The 26,070-nt window shown below is 41.4% G+C and overlaps 1 protein-coding gene across 6 annotated transcripts in view; it reads right to left on the bottom strand.

The window, feature by feature from the left end:
* Positions 1-26,070, bottom strand: part of LOC131063777 (uncharacterized) — a 287,839-nt gene that overhangs the window by 145,063 nt on the left and 116,706 nt on the right. For all 6 annotated transcript variants that reach the window (XR_009111129.2, XM_057997712.2, XM_057997713.2 and 3 more), the window contains exon 8: positions 20,662-20,904. Coding sequence is in view for 5 of the 6 variants with exons in the window: in XM_057997712.2 (XP_057853695.1) it covers positions 20,662-20,904 (243 nt within the window). In the remaining variant the exon portion in view is untranslated. The remainder of the gene's footprint in view (positions 1-20,661; positions 20,905-26,070) is intronic.

Genomic DNA, 26,070 nt, shown 5'->3' on the forward strand with positions numbered 1-26,070 from the left:
ACATCTAGCAAGATCCACTTTCAATGAATTTTTTTGGAGAATTCACATCCTATTCCTAAGCAAACATTTTGGCACCTATTGCAAGTATACAATCAAAGCTTGCATTTGGCATTGCTTCAAAAACTCCAAGGATTTTCTAAATCCCATTTTTTATATTCTCCTATCTCTTTCAATACAACTACTGGACGAGTGAGCCATAAAGAAAACATCCTAAAAGGAAACAAAACGACTAAGACTAAGATAACCATTATAGAAACATTACATTATTATTTTAATACCCTCCCTCAGTGATCATCCTTCTAACTGCCCTACAGAAAACTTGTCATAATCTGCAGGACATTTAGCCATGAATGCATGCATAGAAGGCTGCCTGGTTCTCCCGAGAACACTTTACAACATGAGCCTACTAAGACCCTCCCTAGTTCTACAAGAACTTCTAGATATGACAAAGTTTACCACAATCTATCAACCACAATTCTTCCAGCCTGATGTTGGGTAACAGCCATCCCTCCATCTAGAGACACCAAGATTTGGCTTCTCAAAAAACCTTCACAAGTCTGAAAGAACACAATTTTGGCAAAAATCATCAAAAGAAAAACACCCATGATTTCGTAAAAAATCGTCAAAAACCTTTTGCAAAATAACATTTTCTCTAGAAACCCTAGATGTGACCCAAAACAAGCTTCATTTTTGTGGAAAAAACAGTAAAAACCCAAAAAATAGCAACACCCTTCATGATTTTGTATAAAAAAAATGTAGAGAACCCTCCAATAGAGAAAGAACCCATGATTTTTGGGTGAAAAACTATGCAAAAAACAAAAACCCATGAACACAATTTTTGTGAAAAAAATGAAAAAAAAACTTCAAAGATTTTTCATGGGAAAAACTCAAAACCCCATTGTTCCAAAGCCCTACCCACATGCAACAAAGGTGACTAGGGACCCATGATTCCTTCAAAAACTTGTGCAAAGCATCTGCAAAACCTAGTTGAGCTTGTAGGAACGCCAATCATAGGGAAAAGAGGTGGAAAACATCCTAACAAGAGAAAAACACTCAAAAATCGCAAATAAAAAGGAAGCGAAGCCACAACCTCAAGGGCAGAAAGCTTCGTGCTACTGCAGAAAAACAAAATGTCCACGATCGCGCATCAATAAAAACCCATTGCAAAGAAGGAACTTAGATCACATAAAAGAACCCATAACCAAAACCTATGATTCCTTCTATTGACATGGCTAAAATCGCATTGCTACGACTCCATCCGGCCAACGCTGAATAGAATGATCTCGCTGAGTATCCTATCCTCTCTTGAGATAAGGAAATCCCTAATGTTGTTTCAATCGATCAATGGGGGACGACCTCAAGGTTTCGATTGTCAGGTCTTGACTGCGGGATAACTCGTTGATCGATGTGTTTTGGTGGGAGCATAAGGGGACTTACGTTTTGCAACACGCTGGTCTGTCGCGATTCTCGAGCTAGGAAATAAAATCAAAAGGGAAGGGTTTAGGAGACCTAAGGACAAGGATGATCACAGTTGATGCAGCGGGTAGACAGATTTCAATAAATCAGTTCTTGTTTTGCCAGAGACACCCACACAACTAGACAAGAATGGTGCAAGCTCCAAGGGATGAAGGATTTTTAGACCGGAGACACTCGTTTTAGGCACCCAATTCTGGTGCAGCCTAAGACAAACACCTGCAGTTGAACTAAGAACAGTTTGGGTTCAAACTAACCATGCATGGTGACCTACAATCAGTAGACCCCCAATGGCATGAACTAGAAATGCATCAAATACCCCTCCACACTTCACCATTAAAATCCCTACACTCTAAAATTAACTAGCTGAAAGAAACCATGCAAACAGAATGAAAACAAGATGATAAACACCGAATCAATGTCTATATATTGATTTCAGCTGCCTATTATAACAATTTCTTCAGCATTCTATGCTATTCCTCAAATCTAACCTATTCTAACTTCTAAAATCTAACTACAAAACTCTCTAACTACAAAATTCTAACCCTTTACAATGAGAGGCATCCTGGCTTTTATAGATTTACAATTTGAACCGATGGCCAGGATTGACTCCATCCAAGGGCTGCAATTTGCCTTCCAGAAGCTAGCAGCTTTAACCCATGCCCACTCAATTTTCAGTTATCCCTTCAACCACTATCTCAACTACCTATCATTGTTTGGCATTAATTCGGTCAATCTAGTAGTTGAACATAACTGACCTATGTCCCCTTGTTTTAAAATATCTTAGGTGGGGCCCATAGGCAGCCTTTTACAATAAACAATTTCAGTTTTCCAAACTGAATTTCTGGAATTAAATCCAGATGTGCATTTTTCCTGAGAATGCATAATAGCTGCATTCGGAGTGTTCTTCGATCTTTGATCTCGGTGATGGACTTTAGCTTGTTGTCCGGGTGGCACGCTTTCCAACGCTTGGTTCCAATTGTTTACTCCTAAATGCATGGTTGGTGAATAATCAGATAACACAGTATTTCCCGCACGTACCAGGTATTCATGAAACAGAACGATTGTACATAATAACATAAATGACAATGATAATAATTAGACCAAAAAAGTTATATCTTTATTCCAGTGTCCAAAATTGTCCATACATAATCTCCCCTGTCGAGGTTCCAACCAAACAATATAAAGACCCGACGGTTGGTCAAGTTGCCAACCGTCACCAACTCCCAACTACCCGACGAGAACCTCTCGTTGACAAACATAAACATAAACACAACATAACACACTTATAAATATTATTCTTACTAACATACGTTATTTACCCCTAACATTAGCCCCCCCAAAAACGTAGTCGTCTTCCAGACAACTCAGACAAGAGAAACTGAATTATAAAAACATAGCTAGACCGAGAAGAGGGAGGAGGCGTCCCTGTAGTGGCCGTAGTAGGAGGTATACCCATCGTTGTGCTGGTGGTTCCCCTTCTCCAATTTTCTGGAACAGCACCCCAACTGGTCGTACATCTCCCACTGGGCTGGCTACTGCAAGCGCCTCCTGAGGTACCAAGTGTGCCGAGCATAGTTTCGAGGGTGTGAATTTTACCCTCATACTTTTCCATTGGGCCCGCAATCCTCCCTGTTGCTCCTCCTCTTCCTCTTCTTGCTGCCACGACTCTGTTTCCTCTTCCTCCTCCACAGCTGTGTGTCCTAACAAATGGAACCCCTCATCACCGCTTTCCTGCTCTTCCGTCTCTTCCACCTCCTTCGAATCCTCTGCGCTGCTAACCTCTTCAATCTCCATGGATGTATCCAATTTCCTCCTTTTTCTTGTCGGTTGCGCTGTGTCGCCTAGGGTGTCCAGGTGGATATAGTAGTACATGGTGGGTTTATTTGGTTCTACCCTTCCGCGTGGTTCAAATGTCCCCCATACTTCTGGTGGTACCTGCAGGCGTACGGCATCTAGGAACAAGCTGATAGCATGATGGCACATGTAGAATGTTTTGTGTTCTAGTCTCCGGAAGTCGTGGATTCGTTCTGCTAGGAGTTGCCCCCAATTGTACACCTTCCCACATCTGATCCCACTCATTAATCCTATCATCCATATAGCTATGTCAGATGCCCGGCTGGCTCCCGTAAGGCGACTTTTGACCAGGTCCATTAAAATCCTCCATTCACCAGGTGCAATAAATGCACGCTTCATTCCTCTGTTGTCGGCCCAGGCACTTTTCCACTGCTCCTCTGTCAAGTCGTCTCTGCACACCAAATCCATCAACCACTTCTTTTCCCTGGTGAGTTTTTTTGTTGGTTCGGTTGCAGATGCCCCTTTCTCCGATATACCAAATACCCGCCTGAAATCCTCAGGTTTGAACGAAACTCGCACTGTACACCCATGGAACTGAGTGACTGAAGCTCGTTCCTGTGGATTATAGCCCGATACCATGGTTCACAGGACTGGCTTGAACTCCTTAATGTTGAATGTGGGCATTTGGACGGCGTGATCGACCTGTGCCCTCCTGAGAGATTCCTTCGTCACATGGTCTGGAGGGTTTTCTTCCCACCAGGTACGGCATTCACTATCGGTCACACTCTCAAATGCTACATTTGCCATCATGAGTCCCTCTGAGTCCTTCGATGTCTTTGGTCTACTCTTGGTTTTCTTGCTTCTGGCGAGCTCTGTGGCAGTCATGGCTGCACTGCAACTGCCTTTTTCCGTTCTTCTTCCCTTGCCCCTTCCTTGGTCGTTATTATAACTGTCGGAAAGATTGTCTCGCCAGTTTGTACGGCCCATTGTATCACTCACAGTTTCCTTACCGTACAGCTTCCCTATCGAGTTCTGCAAGACAACCCCCTTGCTTCTTATACCTACATGCTGCCTGCTTAATTGGTCTATTTATTACCCACCGTATGGACAAGGTGTTGTTGTCGTACGTCGTACACTTCTCTGCTTGCCCTCCTTATACCGTATACCGTACGGATTCTTCCTCAGGCGAATTCCCTTGCCCATGCCCATATGTATGGCCGGTACATCGTACGGTGGAAGTTTGGTTCCTCTTTTGATTGTGTCCGTACGGTAATACCGTACGCCATACGGTGACACTCACTGGCACTCCTCCACAATCCGTACGCAGTACACATACGGTACAAACTTGCTTCCAACCCTCTTGCTTCGTATGTCATACGCTGACTTTCGTTCTCTGGCGTGTCCGTACATGGAGGTCGTACGTCGTACGGTACACTTTGTTGGCACCTCTCTGCAACCCGTACACTGTACAATGAGACTTCCTGGCACTCGTGTTTTCCTGTCTGTGTAATCCATACACCATACGGACTTATCAACTCCTGGTTTGCCTTTGTGTCTGTACAATTGGTTCGTACGATGTATTGCATCCATACAATTGGCATGTACAACTGGTCCGTACGATGTGTTGCTTGCTTCCGTCTATTCAATTTCGCCTGGCTGTCGGGTTCACCTTGCTGTCTTCCCTGCGCTGTGCCTAATGGGGTCTCGTGGAGGCTTTTATAAGCACTTTTCTTTGCCAGGGTTAGGGTTAGGTAAAAATGTTTTATTAACTTAACATAAAATAATTGTCTTTTCAGCAATCTTAATTTTTCCCTACTGTTTTTTGCTTATACTTGCCTGATATTTCAATTTTTTAATACTTGTCGACTTGGACTTATTTGCTTTTTTCTTGTATTTCTCCTCCTCACCCTTTAAGACCCCTTTTTTTGGCAGTCGTCTTACTTTCTTTATCTGACACGGCTTTTTAATATTAGCTTCCTTGCCTTTAATTTACCCAGGTATCCCTTGGCCTGATTGTGCCCTCTAGTTGGCCTTCTGTAAGCCACTGGCCAGTTTATTGTGTTCGTTCTTGCAGCTGAAGAGTTTCCCTGTTTCCTTTGTTTCCTTCTTGCTGACCCCCTACCTTGCTTTTCTTTCCAATTTCTTCCCTGTTTCTTTGTTCCTCACCCTGTCTTCCTTCCATTTCTTGTTTGGTTCCTGTTCGGAGTCTTCATCCCCGCTGTTGTTCCTTTTTACCCCTGAGGCATTGTTGGGCATCTTCATTCTTATTTCTGAGTCGTGTAACCACGTACACATATGTGGTAGTCTTTTGTAGCATTCTTGTGCACAACACGTCCCTACATACTCCAGATCCCATATCTTGTCCACCAATGGGGCGGGTCCCACACCCTTGTAGCAGTCGTCAATGTAGCGATCCCCGTACTGTTGGTACCATTTTACTCTCTCTCCGTCAATCTCTGGTGGCACAGCCAGATTAGGAATCACCCAGTACAATGAGTTAGGTCCGGCTTCTACCTTGCCTGCTTCGGAAGCGATGACGAATAGGTCTTTTGTTTTCAGCACCATTTTTAAACATGGGCCTAGGGTTACCCCATATACTTCCAAGTCGAGCTCTTCCTCTAGGTCCACCGGCTCCTCTTTATTTATGTTCTCAGCTCTCCTCCAGGCTTCTACTTCTTCATCAATGTCATATGCTACGTATCCCTCTCGAGATCCTTCATATGGGGCCCGCTTCTTCCAATCTCCTGAAACTCGCACCCACACAGCTGGGTCCCCGAAATACACATTCATGAGATGTTTGTGGATCCTGGGAACCGCCACACCTTCCACCCTTTTTGGTATAAGTCATTCTTCCATGGCCGCCAAAGGCTTCGCCCAGTCATCATCCCTCCGATAGGGTTCTCCTTTTACCACCGGGTCCTCTTCGACCTCCTTGCTTCAACCAATTGTCCAATGCCCTCTCGTGGCGTATCCTAGCATGGTAATCTCAATCACAGGTTTTTTCCTTTCCCTATAGATTTTCAACTTGGAACCGTTCACCAGGTCTCTAATCGGATTGTTGTCCAGAGTCAAGAGCTTTACTGTTCCAATCCTACCGACCTCTCTAATCTTATAGGGTCCAAGCCAACAGACCTTGAACTTCCCTGGTCGAAGTTCGTTCTGATCGTTATACTTCAAAACTGACTGCCCCGGTCAGAAGTTGGCCTTCTGCAGATGCTGGTCGTGCCAATGCTTTTGTCAGCATTGTGCAACCTCTGTTGCCCATTGTGCCATCAATCTTCGTTCATCCAGCTTTATCAAACCATCAAGCCTTGCATTCAAGCTTTCTTGGTCCCCAAGTCTATTTTCTACCGCCACTCGAAGGCTCGGCACAGTGTACTCAGCTGGTACCACTGCCTCCTACTCGTACATGAGCTAAAACGGGGTATGCCCGGTAGTGACTTTGTATGTTGTACGGTGGGCCCATAGCACGGCTGGTAGTCTTTCCTCCCAGTCTTCTTGTTCCACCTAACACGATTTGTAGATTATTGATACCAACACCTTGGTTGCTTTTGCCTGTCCATTAGCGCAGGGATAGTACGGACTGGATAGGTTATGGAATATTTTAAATTCCAAGGTCATGGTACGGATTACTTGATTGACAAAGTGCACTCCTCTATCACTGGTGATTTGGAGTGGTATCCCGTACCTGGTGACAATATGTTCGGACAAGAACCGTGTCGTACTCAGAGTCGTGTTATCCGGCAAGGCCCTAGCTTCTCCCCACTTGGTGAGATATTCCGTGGCAACTACAATATATTTGCACCAGTGTAGGTTACTTGGCTTCAAAGGTCCCACAAAGTCCAAACCCCATCGTTCGAATATCTCCTACGGCTGCGAAGGAAAGAGAGGCATGAAGTCCCTCTTGAGAGGTTTTCCTGCTCGTTGACAAGTGTTGCATCTGATCACCCACTCTCGAGCGTTGGTGTCTAGATTTGGCCACCATAGACCTGCCAGAAGCACTTTCCTGGCGGTTGCATCTGGTCCCATATGTCTGCTTGCTAATCTGTCGTGTGCCTCCTTTAGTACACCACGAATTTCCTCCTCCATGACACACCTCCTCAAGATTTGGTCGGGACCCATCTTATATAAAAGCCCATTAATTAGTTGGAAGGTTTTGCTCTTCGGTGCCAACTTCCTTCGTTCCCTTGACAGCATCTCGCTTGGAAATGTGGAGGTAGATAGGTACTGGCCTATCTTTTCATACGAGGTTGGTAGTATTGCAATTTGGAACAAGTTGCATCTGGAAAGTCTTCGTTTACTCCCTCGGTAGATTCCCCTAATCTGATCCTTGATAGCTGGTCGGCTATTACATGGGACTTCCTTGGCCGTACGACAATGGTGAAGGTGAATTCCTGTAAGAGCAGTAGCCACCGACTTACCCTCCCTTGGATGATTGGTTAATTCACCAGGTACATTAGTGCCTGATGGTCCACATAAAATGTGAACGATGTAGCCAACAAGTAGTGCCGGAACTTCTGTACTACGTACACCATCCCTAGTGCCTCTCGCTCCGTTGTGCTATAGTTTCGTTCGGCCTTTGACAAGAGTCGGCTTGCAAAGAAGACGGAATGGTCTAGTCCTTGCGCCCCTACCTGGGCAAGGGTAGCACCAATTGCAAAGTTGGAGGTGTCGACGTGTACATGAAATTCTTTGTTCCAGTCCGGGTATACCAATATCGGTGCACTCACTAGCCGGTCTTTCAATTCTTTGAAGGCTTCTTCCTGCTCTGTACCCCACACGAACGGCTCTCCCTTTCTTCTCAACTTATCTAAGGGCCAGGACACCTACACAAAGCCTTTGATGAATCTCCGGTAGTAGTCGACATGGCCGAGGAATGATTTCACCCTTGTTACGTTTGTTGCACTCTCCATGTTGACAATTACTCTTATCTTGTCTAGGTTTGTCTTCAATCCTTCCTTACAGACGATGTGGCCCAGGAGTTTCCCTTGTGGTACCATAAACCTGCATTTCCTTGGATTTAGGGCTAACCTAGCCTTTCGACATCATTCCATGCATTCCCCCGAAGCCTTCAAATGTGTGTCCTAATCGCTAAAAATCGACCAGTCATCCAGGAATGCTCTGAAATTCCCTACTAACATCTTGTCAAAAATGTGCAAAATTATTCTCTGGAAGGTCGCGGGCGCATTGCATAGCCCGAAGGGCATGCAATTATAGGCATACACTCCTTCCTCCACCACGAATGTGGTCTTCAACTTATCTTCTTCCGCAATAGTTATCTGATTGTACCCGGAGAATCCATCCAGAAATGTGTATATCTCGTGCCCGACGACTTCTTCGAGAATGCTGTCAGTGAATGGAATCAAGAATGGGTCCTTGATGGTTACTGCATTTAGATACCTGAAATCCACACATATCCTTATCTGATTAGCCTCTTTTTTTATAGAGATGACTATTGGAGAAACCCAGTCACTAGTTTCCATTTTGAATATAATACCTGCTTCTAACATTTTATTGATCTCCTCATTTACTTTGGCTGCGTAATTTTTGTTCATCCTGTACGGCCTCCTTCGTACCAGTTGGGCTCCTGGTACGAGGGTTATGCGATGCACGCATAGCTCTGGCAGTACCCCCTTCAAGTCCTTGTAGGTCCAGGCAAAGACGTCTCTATATTCCAGAAATATCTTGAAGGTTGTTGCCTTTAGCATGGGGTTCCAGTCATCTCCTACTAGTATCACCTATGGTTCTGCTTCATTGCCCATATTAACCTTCTCCACACCCCGTTCCTTGTACTTGATGGGTTTATCCGGTTCAAACTGGTGGGTTGGCATGTCGTCCATCCGTGTCATTCCCTCTTGGTATCTACCGTACTCCAGGGGAAAGGATTGTTCTTCCATCCCGCTGCTTGATTCTCCTATCTCACATATTTGAAGCATGTGACACTCAGGGTGGAAGACCTCATAGTCCTCCATTTGCCAATGAAAAAGTCTCGCCAGTGAACTGGTTCCATCCTCTGAACATCCGTCCAGTTCCAACACTCCTTCCTCGTCGAGTTCTTTCCCTCCTCTGTCTCCTTCAAAACCCCACTCCCATCTATTTGAATCTTCTAAGTCGGAGTCCGATGACGCGAGCTCTTTGCTAATGGACTGGTTCCTTAGATCAATTACATACTTATAACCGTCACTCTCAATTGAGAGCGTATTCCTTTTCCAGTTGTGATTAGCTTTGGCCATGATCAGCCACCCCCTTCCTAGAAGAGTGTCGTACGCTTTCCTTTCCAGTGGAATGACTACAAAATCTAGAAGGAATTGTTGCGTCCCAATTACCACCTTTTGTGCCATGAGGGTACCGAGGGGTTTGATACCGTGTTGATCCGCACCAACCAGGTGGAAGGTTGGTGGCCAAAGTGTAGGCTTGCCGAGGCTTTGTCAAGTTTCCTCCGGTAGTACGTTGACTCTGGACCCACCATCAACAATGGTGTTTGTAAGCTTTTGTCCCATTATATCCATCTCTACTACTATGGGTTTCTATCCAACACCCACCGCGAGTAGCATAGGATTCATGGCATCCGTACCAGATTCCTTCACCAGGTCCGTACTAGATTTCGCCATCGTTTGGTGTTCCTGACCGAGGGTAGTGTCCCCGATTACATTTGTCAGAGCCATCCTTAACTGTGGCATGGTCTGTAGAAGGTCAAACACCTGTACGGGTATTGTGGTTTGTAACATCTGCTTGATGATAGTTTTCTTTGGTTCCGACCAGACTGGTGTATCGACAGCCAAGTGCAAGGCCCTCCGCTCTCCAGCCATCGCCCGCTCTATATCCGCCCTTGCCTCCTGGAGCCTTTCTTTTTCTATGCGAGGGTCCAAGTACATGGATTTCTTGTTTTGCAACCTTGTGATTGCCAGTACATCTTCTCCTGATCCCTCCACATCGAGCATGTTCACCCCTTTTCGCTTTGGACAATCTATGTCCTCGTGATTTCCTGGACCACACCATCTGCACAGCAAACTTCCTGCATCACCTCCGTTTTGGCATTCTCAAGCAAAGTGACCCCATTCGTTGCACTTCCTCCATTGAATCATGGGTCGCCCCTTCCCGTTGTATTGAATTCTGCTCCTTGGTGTGTTATTATTGGATCTATTGTTACCCCGCCGATTGTTTTTGTACCCTCCAAGGGAGGCGTTAGAGTTTGTTGTTGGCTTCGGAGGTGTCGCCGATGGTGTGGCTTGGTCCGGTTGGGCGTAGAGCACTTGTGTGCTCTGTGCTTTCAAGTTGTACGGGCATTCCTTAGTGGAATGTCCCATTACTTGGTAGATGTCATAGAAAACCTTGCGGGGACAACTTCCTTTAGTGTGTCCTTCAGTCTTGCAGTCAGTACACCATAGTTCTTTTCCTTCCCTACCACTTTCCTTGTCACCTTTTAGCTCCATCATCCTCATCATATCCTTCTAGAGTGCTTGCACAGTTTTGGATCCCCCATCACTGCCTTCGTCTGTGCTATCACCATCGCTCACCCGTCGTTTCCTCCAGGATGTCTTGTTTTCACTTTCAATATCCATGGTGCGGTTGTATGCTTCATCGTACGATGGCGGAGGGACCACTTTCATCGTCCTTCTCAAGGATGGTACCAATCCTTCCATGAACCACCGCTTCTTGACGCCATCCACCGGCTAGTTCTCCATTTTGTTAAGTAGTTCCCTCAGCCTTTTGTTATATGCGCACACACTTTCGTTTTTTCCTTGTTTGGTGTTGTAAATTTCTGCCACAATTTCATTGTCATCCCGTAGGAGTTTGAATTCTTCCTCGAAGGCCTTCTTCAGATTGCTCCAGGACGTTTTATGCTGAGCATCGAGGTCTGTGTACCACTCAATAGCTATTCCTCGCAGAGTGGTCGAGAATGCCTTCACCCAGTAGTCCCGGTCATCTTGGCCATTTGCTTCCCAGATGGTGATGCATGTCTTGCAATGTCGTACGGGGTCCTCTGACCCGTCGCCCATGAATATTGGGAGCTTCTGCTTCTCCAGAGTGTGTGCCATTGTTCTTTTCTGTATGGTTTTATGCAATGCCTGGAAACGGCTATATGTCAAGAAGCTACTATGTGTCCGGGAGGTACCGTACGCTCCTGGTCTGGTTGGGCCCCTGTCAACCAGGCTTTGGTCACCTTCGCTTCTATAATCCCCTTCTTCCCGGGGTTTCCGGATCTGACCTTCCTATTTTGATGCCCTCTGACAAGGACAAATTTTTAATGCCAGACAACGTTGCTTCAAAAATAGTGGTGATTTCCTCTTGCAGGTCTCATACCACCTCTTCTCCTTGTTCGGAAAATTCCGATTGGGTGCTTTGTGATTCGACTCTGGAGTCTTCTTCACTTTGACATCAAGTGTGGGGCTTGGTCGGCAAGATCTTCCTCCGCTACGTCTGGAAGTGGCAGGTTCCTGGTGACCTCGGCCAACTCCTTCCACATACACGGTTTTTGCCTCTCCCAACTACGACTCCGACTCACACTCCGACTTCTACTGTGTTTCTCTGGACTCCTCGAGTCGGCAACCTCCCTTAGTTGTCGCCTCCTGTCGGCCTGTTCTTTTATGTGCAGAGATCTCCATACAGTTCCCTCGTCTACTCCTTCGGTAGCAGTGGTATGTCTGTCTTTGTTCGGCCGTAGGGGCATCAAGTGCCAGAGGTACAGCGCCCACTAGCCTCCCTCTCCTCTTCCTCCCTACGATTTCGTTCCTCGTACCGTCGGAGAACTTGTTGCCACCGAAGTTCCTTTACCGTTTCCTCCCTTTGGTCTTGGAGTGCAATCAAATTTCTAGCAACCTTGGAATACTCCAGAGTAGGTCAAAGACGGGGGTGCTGACAGTGAGTTCACCACGTACCGTGCCTTCCGAGACAGCTCTCTCCTGCGCCTCTCGCTGCACATACTGCGTGACCGACACGTCCCACAACTCCACTAAGTCTGCCGTCAACTGATCCTCTCGTTCCTCTTCCGCGGTACGATCTTCATGTGTGTCGCTATCCACGACAATTAATTGTTGGTTAAATGGTCGGTCCATTAATTGCTTCCGCCTGTTGCCATAGTTATCTCCAGGTTCATTCAGGCAACGGTGCCAAAATGTTTAGTCCTAAATGTATGGTTGGTGAATAATCAGATAACACAGTAGTTCCCGCACGTACCAAGTATTCATGAAACAGAACGATTGTACATCATAACATAAATGACTGTGATAATAATTAGACCAGAAAAGTTATATCTTTATTCTAGTGTCCAGAATTGTCCATACATAATCTCCCCTGCCGAGGTTCCAACCAAACAATATAAAGACCCGACAGTTGGTCAAGTTGCCAACCGTCACCAACTCCCAACTACCCGATGGGAACCTCTTTGTGACAAACATAAACATAAACACAACATAACACACTTATAAATATTATTCTTACTAACATACGTTATTTACCCCTAACACCAATCTAGTGTTAAGTCGTCACTTTAGCTCCTCCTGATGTTGTTTTGATCTTGCTCTTTGCATTTTCGCTTCTCGGCCCTGATTGCGATCAGGTCTTCGATTTATGCTTTAGGTTGACGCTCTAGCCCTTCCCGATGTCGTTTTCCTGCCAACAGCAAATTCACCTTTAATCAATCAATTTGAATAAATTTGACAAATATTAAGTTTTCTAACGTTTGGCTCGAGAAGTTCTTTGTGAGATGTATCTTTTGAATCTTTCACTTCTTACATGAAGTTCGCTCTGTCCTCTTGATTTATTCTCTGACTTAGACAAAATTCGGGCTTGAGAGGTCAAACGAGAGTGTTACTTTTTTAATACTTTGTCTCTTTAGTCAAATTTTGGGCAACTCGACCCCTTTGACAGATTTACCTACTTCAAGTTAAAATGCCTTGGTTTTCTACTTTATTTGTTATTGTTTGTATTTTACTAGGCAATTGGAGTATTTAGGAAGACAACAAAGATGTTATATCGCAATTTGCAGTTATTTGGAAATTTTCAATAGCTTGGAATGATCTTCACGCGATCATGAAGACTTGAGAACCTTTGACCAAGTGAGTGTTCTTTGCGATTTGAATGATTCCTGAAGATTTTTGGCAAAAAGAGTCTATCGCGCGACTTGGTGCCTTGGAGATTTTTAGGGTAAACGAAAGAGTATGCACCACGATTTTATAACGACTTCTTTTTCGTTTTTGGCAAAATAGAGGCATTTGGGAGTCGTTGCACGAGCTTTAGTGTTTCGTCTTTTTAACATGCTTTAAGAGTTTTCATTTTTCGGCCTTTTAAGACGTTTTGAGTGAATGGACTCTTTACCGTTTGAAGTCATTTTGTATGTTTTCGACATTTTTGACTTGAAAGGTCACCTTGTGCGATTTTAGATTCTTTCCTAAGTTTTCGGCGAGTTAAATGACTTTGAGAGTTTTGTAAAACCTCACATTTCGGCTTATGAAGCCAATTTGTGAGCCTTTGTTTGAATTGGGGTTTTGAGGTATTTTGCGAGCGTTGAGTGATTTCGGCTTATTGAGTCAGTTTGCACGATTTTAATTTTACGTCGAAATCCCCCTTCATGACAATTTCGGGCCATAAGAAATTTTTGCACGATTTTCGCCCTTATTGATTTGAATTTCGGGCTTCCTATCCCAACGTTTGAAATTTCGCGAGTTTTGATGTTTTAAAATTTCGGATCTCAAGGCCGTCATGCGGGATTTTGGGTCTTTTTAGTTCACCCTAAACCTCCCAATTTCGGGCTAAAAGTTCGAAATGCACAATCTTGGAGCACTTTAATACACCCTTGATAAATTTCGGGTTAAAAGACCAGAATGCGTGATTCCCTTTGTTTGAAATTTGGTCTGTTAGCTCCCTTTGCGAGTTTAGTTGTTCCTGGCAATTTCGGCCTAAGTGCCGATTTTGAGAGCTCTTAGTGATTTCGGGAATTCTAAAGAAAATGTGAGATTTGGAAGCTTTTGAAGTTTTCTACCTTTGTAAAAGAATTCGTGATGTTAGACTTAAAGATTTTTTCGGCTTACTTAGGCTTTATGCACGATTTCATACTCTTTCTCAAAATATCGGCTTACTTAGCCAATTTGTGAGTTTGAAAGCCTTTAAATTTTTCATTGTTTTCGGCTTAAAGAGGTAGTTTTGGCAAAACACATCGATCACTGAGTTATCCCGCAATCAAGACCTGACAATCGAAACCTTGAGGTCGTCCCCCATTAATCAATTGAAACAGCATTAGGGATTTCCTTATCTCAAGAGAGGATAGGATACTCGGCGAGATCATTCTATTGTACGTTGGCCGGATGGAGTCGTAGCAATGCGATTTTAGCCATGTCAACAGTTCCAATCCCGTTGTAGTAGAAATAAATGTTATCACACGGGGAAACATACACAAACCAAAAAGGGAAAAAAAGATGCCCGAAGCCTACACGATCTTCCACAATTGCTCAAACCTTTGAATAAACTTTGATAAAATGCCACAATTGACAAAGACCTTGCACAAAAAGAAAATTCGTGATTTATTTTTCTACTGGAAATCCTCGACTTTGTTTCAAAGAGAAATCAATCAAAAAAAACACGAAAAAATACCCATGTTTTTGCAAATAAATACACCTTCGATTCTGCAAAGGAACAATCCGCAATTTTTCTTCAAACCCTTCCTATGAATTCAAAGAAAACCCTTCGAATTGCACCTACGATTTTTTCATAAAAAAATTGATTCAAAAAATTTATGGAGATAGATTCAGGTAGATACCCACGAATTTTATTATCCAAAAAACTCATCACAAAAAAAAATTTACCTACTATGATACCATGGAATGATAATTCAATGTATTAATCATAGATGACAAACTCGCCGAGTTTTTGACCCTGGCGAGTAGTAACGACTTCTACTCGCCAGGAAACTCGCCGAGTTTTTGGCGAGTTTTTGCCAAAAACTCGGCGAGTTTTTGCCAAAAACTCGCCCGTGTTTTCTATACAGCCGAAAACGGCTTAAAAACTTATTTGTTTTTTGTTTTTCAATTATGTTTTGGGCTGAGAAAGGGGAAACTCATTTGGAAGGCTTGGAAGGTGATTTGGGGTGGTTATTGAGTGATTCCAAGTGGATTTGAAGGGGATTTGAAGGGAAAATCAGATTCCAAGTAAGTTTTTTAATTTTTTTTTCTATGCTTTTTTAAAACAATTTGTTTATTTTTTGTTGCATTTAGATTGATTACAAATGATTCCTAGGTAGTCTAAATCATTTCTAAGTTATTTACACAAGATTTAACACAATTCTTGTTGAATTTTCACAATTTTTTTGAAGAATCTAGTTTTCAAAAAAAAATTCAAACCCTAATTTTTTTTAAAAAAAACTTCGAATGATGTCTAAATTTATTTAAACTAATGTAGATAGTTTGCTTAGTGCTAAATTGTTTAACTAAAATGTTAATTTTTTTTTGCACTTTGTATGTGTAGGTTAAGTAAGCATTAATCATGGCAAGGGAGCAATGGCCACTAGATCCATGCCCATCTGGATTTATAGGCACCCGTCCTAGAGGTGCTAGAGATGGGGCATGGAGGTATGCCTATGAGGGCCCCGATCCTGGGTCAATTATATGCATAAAGTGTGAGAGAATACTTCATGGAGGCATCAACCGCCTCAAATACCACCTTGCAGGAATAGATAGGCATGATGCTAGAGCATGCCCTGGGACCAATGAAGAAATAAAAAGACAAATGAATGCCTTACTTGCAGCTGGGGAAGAGAAGAAACTGCAAAGGGAGAGGGCAAAACTAGCCATGAGATCAGCCATAGCTGATCTCAAGGTGTTTCTATTGACCTTGAAGAGGAAGAAGAAGCACTTGAGGGCATAGTGGGCTCTCGGCGTGGCCCACGTATCCGCAAACCGACCATCAGCTCGCCCATTGCTTCTGCTTCCTCTAGTAGAGTACCTAGCCGGGGCCCTGTTCCACTTCCATCACAACGATCAGGTTCGATAGGTGATTATTTTGTGCCCAGAAACACACCTGGAGGACAACCATCATTAGAGGCTAGTGGATGGAATAAGGAGGCACATGAGAAAACTGACATTGCAGTTGCTGATTTTTGGTACTTCAACAACATTGCATTCAATGTGGCGGAGAATGCTTATTGGTTGAATTTGGTGACTGCTATGACAGTTTCAGGAAAGGGGTACAAGGCCCCTTCTCGCAGGGATTTGAGTGGGAGGTTAGTAAATTACTACATAGTCCACTTGATTTCATTTTTAATTATTTTTTAGATTTCTTGTTTATTAAATCAAAATTGTGTACTAATACCTAATTTCACTTTGCACTTACAGGTTGCTCACAAATGCAGTTGCTAGGGCAAGAGAAGTGATGGAGGATCAAAAAATTGATTGGGCAAATTATGGCTGCACCATTCTTTCTGATGGGTGGACAGATGGCAAGAACCGCACCATCATCAAATTTTTGGTCGCTTGCAAGGACAATATAGTGTTCTTGAAATCTGTCGATGCCTCCAACAAGGTGAAAAATGCAGAAACATTGGCTGGAATGTTGGAGCGTGTCATCATGGAGGTGGGGGTAGAGAATGTGGTGAAAATCATCACAGATAATGCAACAGCATATGTGTCAGCAGGTAGAATCCTTTTGAATTATCACCTTTAGGCATTAGCAATATTCTCATTTGTTGTGGGCTTTGTTTTACTTGGTTGCATATTTCTTAAGAATAAATTCTTCTTTTGCAGGAAGAATCCTCCAAGAGAGGCACCCCACTCTTTTTTGGACACCTTGTGCAGCACATGTCCTTGACCTTCTTTTGGAGGACATAGGAAAACTTGAGTGGGTGACTCCAGTTGTGGAAGATGCAAGGAGGATCACCAAATATATCTACAATCACCCTTGGGTCCTAAATTTGATGAGACAACACACGCAACGGAAAGATTTGGTGAGAGTTGGTGTCACAAGGTTTGCAACGATTTTCTTGGCGTTGCAAAGCATTCTTGCTGCATTGACTTCTTTGAAACAAATGTTTGTGAGTGGAGAATGGCTTAACTCACCTTATTCAAAGAAGCCTGAAGGAGAGGCTGTCGCATGCATAGTCTTCGACAACCAATTTGCACAAAGGGCTACAAAGATTGTGAAGGTTGTTACTTCAAAACTTTAATTTTTAAATTTTAGTTATTCTTGATTCAAGTGTCTCATTACTAATTTGTAACTTCATTATTTAAATTTTGATCTTTTTGTAATTTGTATTTTTCAATTGTAGGTGTCAGAGCCCTTGGTTCGAGTTCTTCGCTTGGTGGATGGGGATAAAACCCCAATGGGATATCTTTATGAGGCCATGGATAGGGCCAAAGAGTCTATCAAAAATTACTACAAGGGGGATAGGCTCAAATTTGATCCCATTTGGGAAATTGTTGATAGGAGGTGGAACAATCAGCTCCACCAACCCATTCATGCAGCAGGGTACTTCTTCAACCCTCGTTTTAGGTTCGGGGGTTCTTACTCAGATTCGAATGGAGAAGTCATGGAGGGCCTCAGTACATGCATTGAGAGGATGGTACCTGATGTTGAGGAGAGAGACCTCATTGTGAGTGAGCTCCAAAATTATGAGGGAGGAAGGGGTAAGCTATTCTCTTCAGAGCTGGCTAGGAGAGGAAGAACCACTCAAACCCCAGGTATAACATTTGCCATTTGGATTTTGGGATCTAAAGACTAAAATGATTGATAAATTATGTTTTCTCTTTTCTCTTTGCTTTCTAACTTTTCCATTTTATTTAGTTTGCAGATGCTTGGTGGCAAAATTGGGGTGGAAACACCCCACATCTCAAAAAATTTGCCCTCAGAGTCTTATGTCAGCCTTGCAGTTCATCCAATTGTGAGCGCAATTGGAGCTTGTTTGAAGCAATCCACACGAAGAAGAGGAGCAAGTTAGCGCAGAAACGGCTCAATGACCTTGTCTACGTGCAATATAATCTTCGATTGTGCGTAAAGAAGGTAGAGGAACTAGAAGGTGGTCCAATTGATTTGGATGATATAGATCCTTACAGTGATTGGACATCACAGGAGCAGCCTCCATTGTTTTCCGACACTGACATCACTGATTTGGAGAGGCAGGCTATGGAGGAGGGGGGTGGATTTGGTTTCAGGCTGGATGACATTGAGGAGGATGAGGATTCATTGCCAGTGCCAGAGGCAGGTGGAGACATAGCTTCATCCAGGATGGAAAATGAGTCTCAATCAACCATACCGAGCGAGGAGGCACAGTCACGCCCAGTCCCACAGCAGACTTATACGACTAGACAGTCTAGACCCTCTAGTTCTACCTCTCCCCATGTTTTTGCTAGAGCTGGGAAGAGGAAGTTGTAATTGTAATTTGTGATGATGTATTTACTTTTGGTTTTACAAAAACTATTTAGTAATTTACTATTTTGCTTCAGGCTTCCAGCCATCAGCATTCCTCATGAGGATGCGATTTTGTAGACACTTTGCATTTAAATATATCTAGAATCAGCTTGTTTCTTTTGTGTTATCATTTATTGACTCTTTGGATGCATCTTCTCATTAAAAATTGCAAAAAAAATGCGTTTTTTACTAAGTTTAAGCGTGTTTTTAAGTTGCCGAGTTTTTCGCCGAGTTTTTCCGAGTTTTTCCCGAGTTTTCGCCGAGTTTTTTTCCTAGGGGCTTGGCGAGTCGAGCCGAGTCGCGAGTAGTTCAACTATGGTATTAATTACAAAGGAGATGAAGGCTCCTTAAATAGAGAATACAAGATGATCTTTCCATAATGAAAATGATCGAGAATAGAAACACAAAAGAAAACATCCTAAAAGGAAACTAAATGACTAAGACTAAGATGACCATTATAGAAACACTACATTATTATTTTAATAGAATGCCTGTTGTAAGTATACAAATCAAGTCAGCCTTGACAAAAGTAACTCATGGAAAACCACATTAAAATATTTTTTAGGTAGCTCCAAAATCTATTCAAAGCTCCCATTTCAGTGCATCCGGGAGTTATGTTGTCAAAGATTGCCTTATTCACAGAAGTTATGCTATCAAAGGTTGCCCTACTCCCACCAACTATTTTTATGAAACATCATTTAAGCTTTATCAACAAGCCAATTTTGTGCATCCTAAAGATTTCTTGGGCTAGAAAATTACATTTAAATGAAGCATTTTGTGAAAACAGTCCCTGTGCCTTCTGAATTAGTCCTCATCCAACAGTCTGCACTACAACAACTTGCAGAATTACACTAGCTAATACTTTGGTGGATCTCCAAACTCTGTTCCAAAGCTCTCATTTAAACACAGGCTTGGAGGATGCTGGCGGGGGCAACAAAGTAAGACTACACAGCTTCGTGTAAGAATAATGAACTATGATCTAATATACCCACCTTAGCCCCTTTAAGTATATTTTACAGTTTACTGACTACATAATATCTCTAAGCAGTTCACTTTCGGCACACAAAATAAATTTTTTGAAGTTTATAAACTCCTTGATAAATTAAAAGATTAACCTAAATGTAAGAAGCCAGCTAAAAAAGTCTCGTTGGGCCACCTTACATATAAATGCCCCAATACGAAGAAGATAGCCAGAGTTTATGAATGAAATTCCAATATGGAAAATGTTGATGATTTCACTTCTTCATAAAAGTCTGGCTTCATGTTTATAAATCTATGTTCAACTCCTCATTTCTTTCTGTAATGAGCTCACCCATTTTCAGTAAAGTTTACTTAAGACATAGATACCTTCTGAAAATTTTATTCTTACCTTTCGTATATAAGTCTTTGTTTGTTAACATAATTTTACTCAATATCCTAGGTTTCTATAAATATTAGGTAGCTCCCTAGTTCTAGATTGTTTCCTTAATTTTTTTATTGATAGCCAGAGACGAGGGACTACAAAAGTGAAACCATTTACTCATTTATTAAAAAAAAGGCTTCTGTATTTAAGCAAAGATGACCACATTAATATAAGAATGGAAGATATGAGAGTCAATGCTTATGATCATCCCACATAGCATTCTATCTATTAATCAAAATTACTTAGCCATATTTACTCGTATGCATTGTCATCTTTATTATTAATTCTTATATTTAATTAATCAGATATAGCAGTAAGCAGATTTAGAAAAGTAGAATTGCAATTATCTACTGGGTTCATGGTAAATCTCTCTCTCTAAGCAAGTTATTTTACAATTCATAAAAACAAGCATAGTTTCATAAGAACTATAGTGTCTAGATTTCTGAAAATTTCCTGTATACATTTAGCAGTTTTGTACAGTCACAATTATTAGAAGTACATCTTTGAAAAGACATTTCTTCTACGAAAATTTATATTGCCATAACATTAAAAAAACATAAGATGAAGGGGTACATGTTTTTTTAACAGAAACAAACCTTTCCAATGTCAGTTTCACCAGAGCACTGAAACTTCATGTACAGTTCTCCAACACCTTCCACCAGGTGAAGCGTTTTTTCTGCTACATCAGTAGACTCATCTGAAAGACCTAGTAATAGCAATGGCAGCAGCTGGGGAGCATAGGTCCTAGGATCTAATGCATCATTAAGGCATTGTCGATTTCCTGTGTCATTGATATCAAATGCATAACCAAGCCATCCTGCAATATATGCAAAAAATAGCTGCAAAACACATAAATATTAGGTACCTACAAAAAATTGATCTAGATTTAAACAAATCAATGAATCAAGCATAAAAAGGGATACTGTATCATATTCCAGCTTATCATACAAAACGAATATTTCTGTTACATGCCTTTGTACCCGGGTATTAAATTTTATAAAGACCCAAAAACTATAGGAGGCTAATCGCAATTAAAGAATTAGTATGCATTTTCATAACGCAAAAAGTTTTCAAAACAAAAACATTTGAGAGAGTTATACATGGAATTACTGCTCAGACTAATTAATTAATTAATCAATCATTTGGCTGGCCAAATTAGTCTTCTGTGAAGCTGCTTTTGTGAGCATCGAGCTCTCAAAAATTTTCACCAGGGTTTTCTAATGCAAGAATATCCTAGAGATCAAGCAATCTTGCATCATCTAAAGAGATTTGTCCTTCTTTGTTTTGTATTAAGTTTGCCAGCACATTGGCCTAGCAACTGCATATTTGTGAAATGTGTGTTCTCTGCTTTCATTTGCAGCTTTGTTTGTGTTCTACAGCCTGAGGATCTACTGCAGCAACACAAAGAACAGTCGATGAGGCATTGGTGCCAAATACGCATATAGGTTGAAGCACTCTTACCATTTCAACAGACTATGAACCCTGATGCAACCACACAAAAAAAGACATGTCATTCAGTTAAGTCGGACTGTGTAGTATGCTGCCCTGTTCTGCCTTGTTTTTTCTTGTGTGTTTTGTTTTGTGTTTTTGCAATTCTTTATAGAATAAGTGTGCAGATAATAGAAATACTTGTAGCAATTAAATAACTCAAAAATTTGACAATATTCAGACCTTGTTTGATTCATCCTTTTTCTGTCGCAAACATCCTCCTTAGTCTGTCTCAAAGGCTCAGCAAAAGTACTTCTGCAAAACTTTGCTATGTGCCCAAAATTGTTACACTTACGGCATATGACATTATAATCCATAAGAGGGACGAATAAATCATAGTTCCTCTCGGTGAAATCAAAATAATTCCTTGTACGAACTCTACAATTTACTGCCTTACGCCCAAAATGATTACATGAAAAGCAATAACCATTTAAAGAATATTGAAACCTGGTTGTGCGTGGTGGTTGTCTTTGAGAAAATGACCTTTTGTAGCTAGCCTTGTTTATCTTTGGAGGTGGATTATTTTTCAGTGGGACTTTGTTCTCCTCCTTTTTATTTTCCTCCTTGTTCTCTTTCTTTTTGAAAGTCTCAAAATAATTTTTTGGCTTTCCATCATCCATCTTCTTTGGTAGATCTGGAGAATTAAAACTTGCAACATTCTTCTTTTGATTTTCATCAAATCCGAGGCCTGTATTGATGAATGGTGATCTTTGTGCATTGATAAGATCATCTAACATTTTGGTACTTTTATCAAACTTCACACTTCGATCTAGCCGTTCTTTCATATTTTCCAATCCCTTCCTTAAGGAAATTGTTAGAGTTATCTTGTATTAGCTAATAATTATTTATTTAATTATTAGTCTATTATACTCTATGCTTAAGCTAAACTTAAGCATTTAATAATATTGTAGGTATTTCTAATTATTAAATACACTTTATCCCTTTAGGGTTTCTTTAGGGTTGCACACCTTTAGGGTTGCAAAATCTCCTTTTATAAAGATTGTATTATACATTTTTATTTAATTCCCTCTCTAAATGATAATCTTTTTCTTCAGAGCCATTATTGTGTTTTTGTCTCCAATCTTCTCTTGTGACAAGTATTTTGCTTGCAGGTGCTCGTGGGATCTCATGGTATCATTTTTTTAAGAGATATTTTATTTTCGTCTGCTGACATCAGCATGACATAATGTTGACATCAACAATACAATAAGCAATACGGACTACACAATGGCCCCTTTAGGCCCTCTTTGTGCCCTAAAAGAGGGTTTTTTTTGTTTTGGCCATATCTTGGGCATACGATATCGTTTTTCGGCAAACTAGATATCGTTGGAAAGTTGATTTCGTCTACTTTCCAAATTTGTGGGTTTCATCTACTTTCCACATTTATGGGTTTCATCGCCTAGTTTTTCTATTGGTACCTTCTATAGCCATTTGAAGTCAAAGGTGTTCTTTTCAGTCCCTGGCTCATATCTTTTCACCAGTTTCTCCATTTTTTGCGATTCTAGTGGCGTTGGGACGGTGTTTCAGAGCTCTTCACATTCATCCATGCACTTTTTCTAGATTTTACTCTAGGTACATTTTATTCGGTTTTTTGTGTTTTCACAGTCTAGTGAATTACTTGGACATTTGAGCTCCTGGAAACTTCTCGTTTGGGTGGAATGACTTGTTGTTGGTTGTTCTTCATGTATTTCCAACCTTTGTCTTTTTTGAGCATTGTATACATCATTTTGTAAGCATTTCCTTTTTTGCAAACGCATTGAGATAAAGTGTCGCTATGCCTTGCATACTTGGGATCTTGCACATCTTGTGCCTTATTGTACTCACACTACATTATAACATGCCATGGGGGGGTTTGATGTTTGCCCTTGTTTGCCATCTACCTTTGTCACATGAGTGTTCCTTCCACGACATTAGCCTCATGATGTGTGTCAAGTGAGTGTTCCTTCCACGACACTAGCCTTTATATGTGTTTGTACTTTCTGTTGCACTCTCGTTGTTCCTGGTTCTTCGTCATTCAGTTTTTCTTGGCATTTAGTTTCAGTGTACCTGTCACCTCTCCCTTGTCAACATTAGGGGGGGTTTCTCCTGTTGGTTGTTGGTTCTAATGCTTCCTTGGTTCGTTGGAGTGAGCTATGTATTTAGTATTTGTTCCTAGGTACTAGGCGGATGCAGTGGCTAGTTACCTATGCATTTTGGTGAGATGGATCATTTACCATATGGACACTCTTTCATTCCTATTTTTGGAGGCAACCTTCCATCTTCGATTGATCAACTCTTCAGACTTTGGTGTTTTTTGCCATCTGTATCTTTGAGTTCAGTCGTTTGCCTTTGTTTGCCATCTAATTCGAGTAGTGTTATTTGAGGGCACTCGTGCAGATTATAGTCTTCTCTACCTGATCACCTTCTATTTAAGAGGAAGTTCTTCAGATCGACAGTTATTCTTCAACAGTGTTTGCAGGTTCTTCATGCTTCAGTGACTCTTCTGCTCTTCTTTTGTTCTTATCTTTTGGAACATTCTTGTTTGGAGGCTTATTCAGTCCTTCACTTGTATTCCATCTCTTTTTGGAGTAGAGTTTTCTCCCATGAGGTTTTCTATATTTCTCCGCTTTACAGAGATCTTTTGTACTTGGGTACCTCATAAGGCTTTGTTGTCGGGACCCAAATTTGCCTTCATCAAGTAGTTGCATTTTTTGCTTCATGCATTTAGTTTTTTAGCTCCTCCCTAAGTTCATCTTAAGGGGGGGTGTTAGAGTTATCTTGTATTAGCTAATAATTATTTATTTAATTATTAGTCTATTATACTCTACGCTTAAGCTAAACTTAGGCGTTTAATAATATTGTAGGTATCTAATAATTATTAAATACACTTTATCCCTTTAGGGTTTCTTTAGGGTTGCACACCTTTAGGGTTGCACAATCTCCTTTTATAAGGATTGTATTGTACCTTTTTATTTAATTCCCTCTCTAAATGATAATCTTTTTCTTCAGAGCCATTATTGTGTTTTTGTCTCCAATCCTCTCTTGTGATAGGTATTTTGCTTGCAGGTGCTCTTGGGATCTTTGAAGTTGTATTTTCTCAACTTCTTCAAAAATGATTTCAAGTTCTAACTTCTTGCAATCCTATTCCCTTGCTTTCAGCTAATCTCTTACGACTTCTTCAATTCGTTTAGCCTCCTCAACTTGAGTCTTTAGATCCACAATCATCTTCTACAATTCCTCAAGTAGCTTCGTCTTTGATTCGTCGTCTTCTCTAACTTGAGCCTATAGCTTTGAATTATGTTTCTTGACGCTCTTGGTTTCATATAGGGCAACAATAAGTTCTTCCTCTAGATCTGCTATGGTTGCCTCCTTTCCTTCAAGCTCCTTTTCTTCCATTTCTTTGTCTTTTCCTTTCGGTGCATCTTCTTTTGTCTCTATGGCCATAAAATAGAATTTCTTCTCTATCACTTTTGGAGAATCTTTCGTCACTTTCTTTGGATGAACTATTGCTTTCTTGAACATATAGGCTCTTCTTATATCTTCAAGGGTTCTTTTACTCATGCTTCCCTCAAGTGTGCATTTTCTTGTTATATTGATGCTTCCTTCCTTTTCTCTTACTATATTTTTCTTCCTCTTCACTGCTATCAATTCCAACCTATGGACATTTGGCAGCAAAATGACCTATATGAGCACAATTAAAGAATTTAGGAGTATGCTAACCTTTGTGCTTTATAGATCGTTTCTTGAATTTCTTTACAAAGTTAGCTTCTTCCTCATCACTTGAACTTTCACTTCATATAGGCCTTTGTTCTTCATTCTTCTTCGTGCTTTGAAGGCAGCTTCTCATTTTGATGTTGTTCCTTTCTCTATCCTCATTTCGTATGAGATGAGTATGGCATGCAATTTGTCCATCTTCAAGGTGTCTAAATTCTTCATTTCTTCAATGGCAGAATCTTTCGCATTGAATATCATGGGAAGAGATCTTAATACTTTTTGCATGAAAATTTCATCCTCAATCTTTTCTCCAATACCATGGATGGTATTTATGATTTCATTGAAACAGAGAAAATAGGCAGCAATATTCTCTTCATCCTTTATCTTCAAACTTTCAAATCGTCTCCAGTGGATTTGAAGCTTTGCCATTTTCACTTTGTCATCTCCTTCATAAGTCCTTTGAAGCTTATCCTACATTTCTTTCGCCAATGTGCAACGCATGACTTTAACAAATCCTGATTCAGTTAGGCCACTAAGAATTGCATTCATATCTTTAGCATTATTCTCACTTGCCCTCTTTCCGGCTTGATCTATAGGTGGTGTAGATGGTGCCATATAGCCATTCACAACAAGTTGCCATATATCAAAACCATGAGCCATCAAATAAGTACGCATCCTTACACTCCAAAAAGCATAGTTGTTCTCATCAAACAATGGGGCTCAGTTTAAAGAGAAACCTTCATGATGTGTGTTCTTAAGATCTTTCCTTCAAGAAGTTAGTCTTTTTCAAAGGAACCTTCTCTTAGACCAATTGAAGAGACACA

Source organism: Cryptomeria japonica, chromosome 5 (genome assembly GCF_030272615.1).
Source record: "Cryptomeria japonica chromosome 5, Sugi_1.0, whole genome shotgun sequence".
NCBI lineage: Eukaryota > Viridiplantae > Streptophyta > Pinopsida > Cupressales > Cupressaceae > Cryptomeria > Cryptomeria japonica.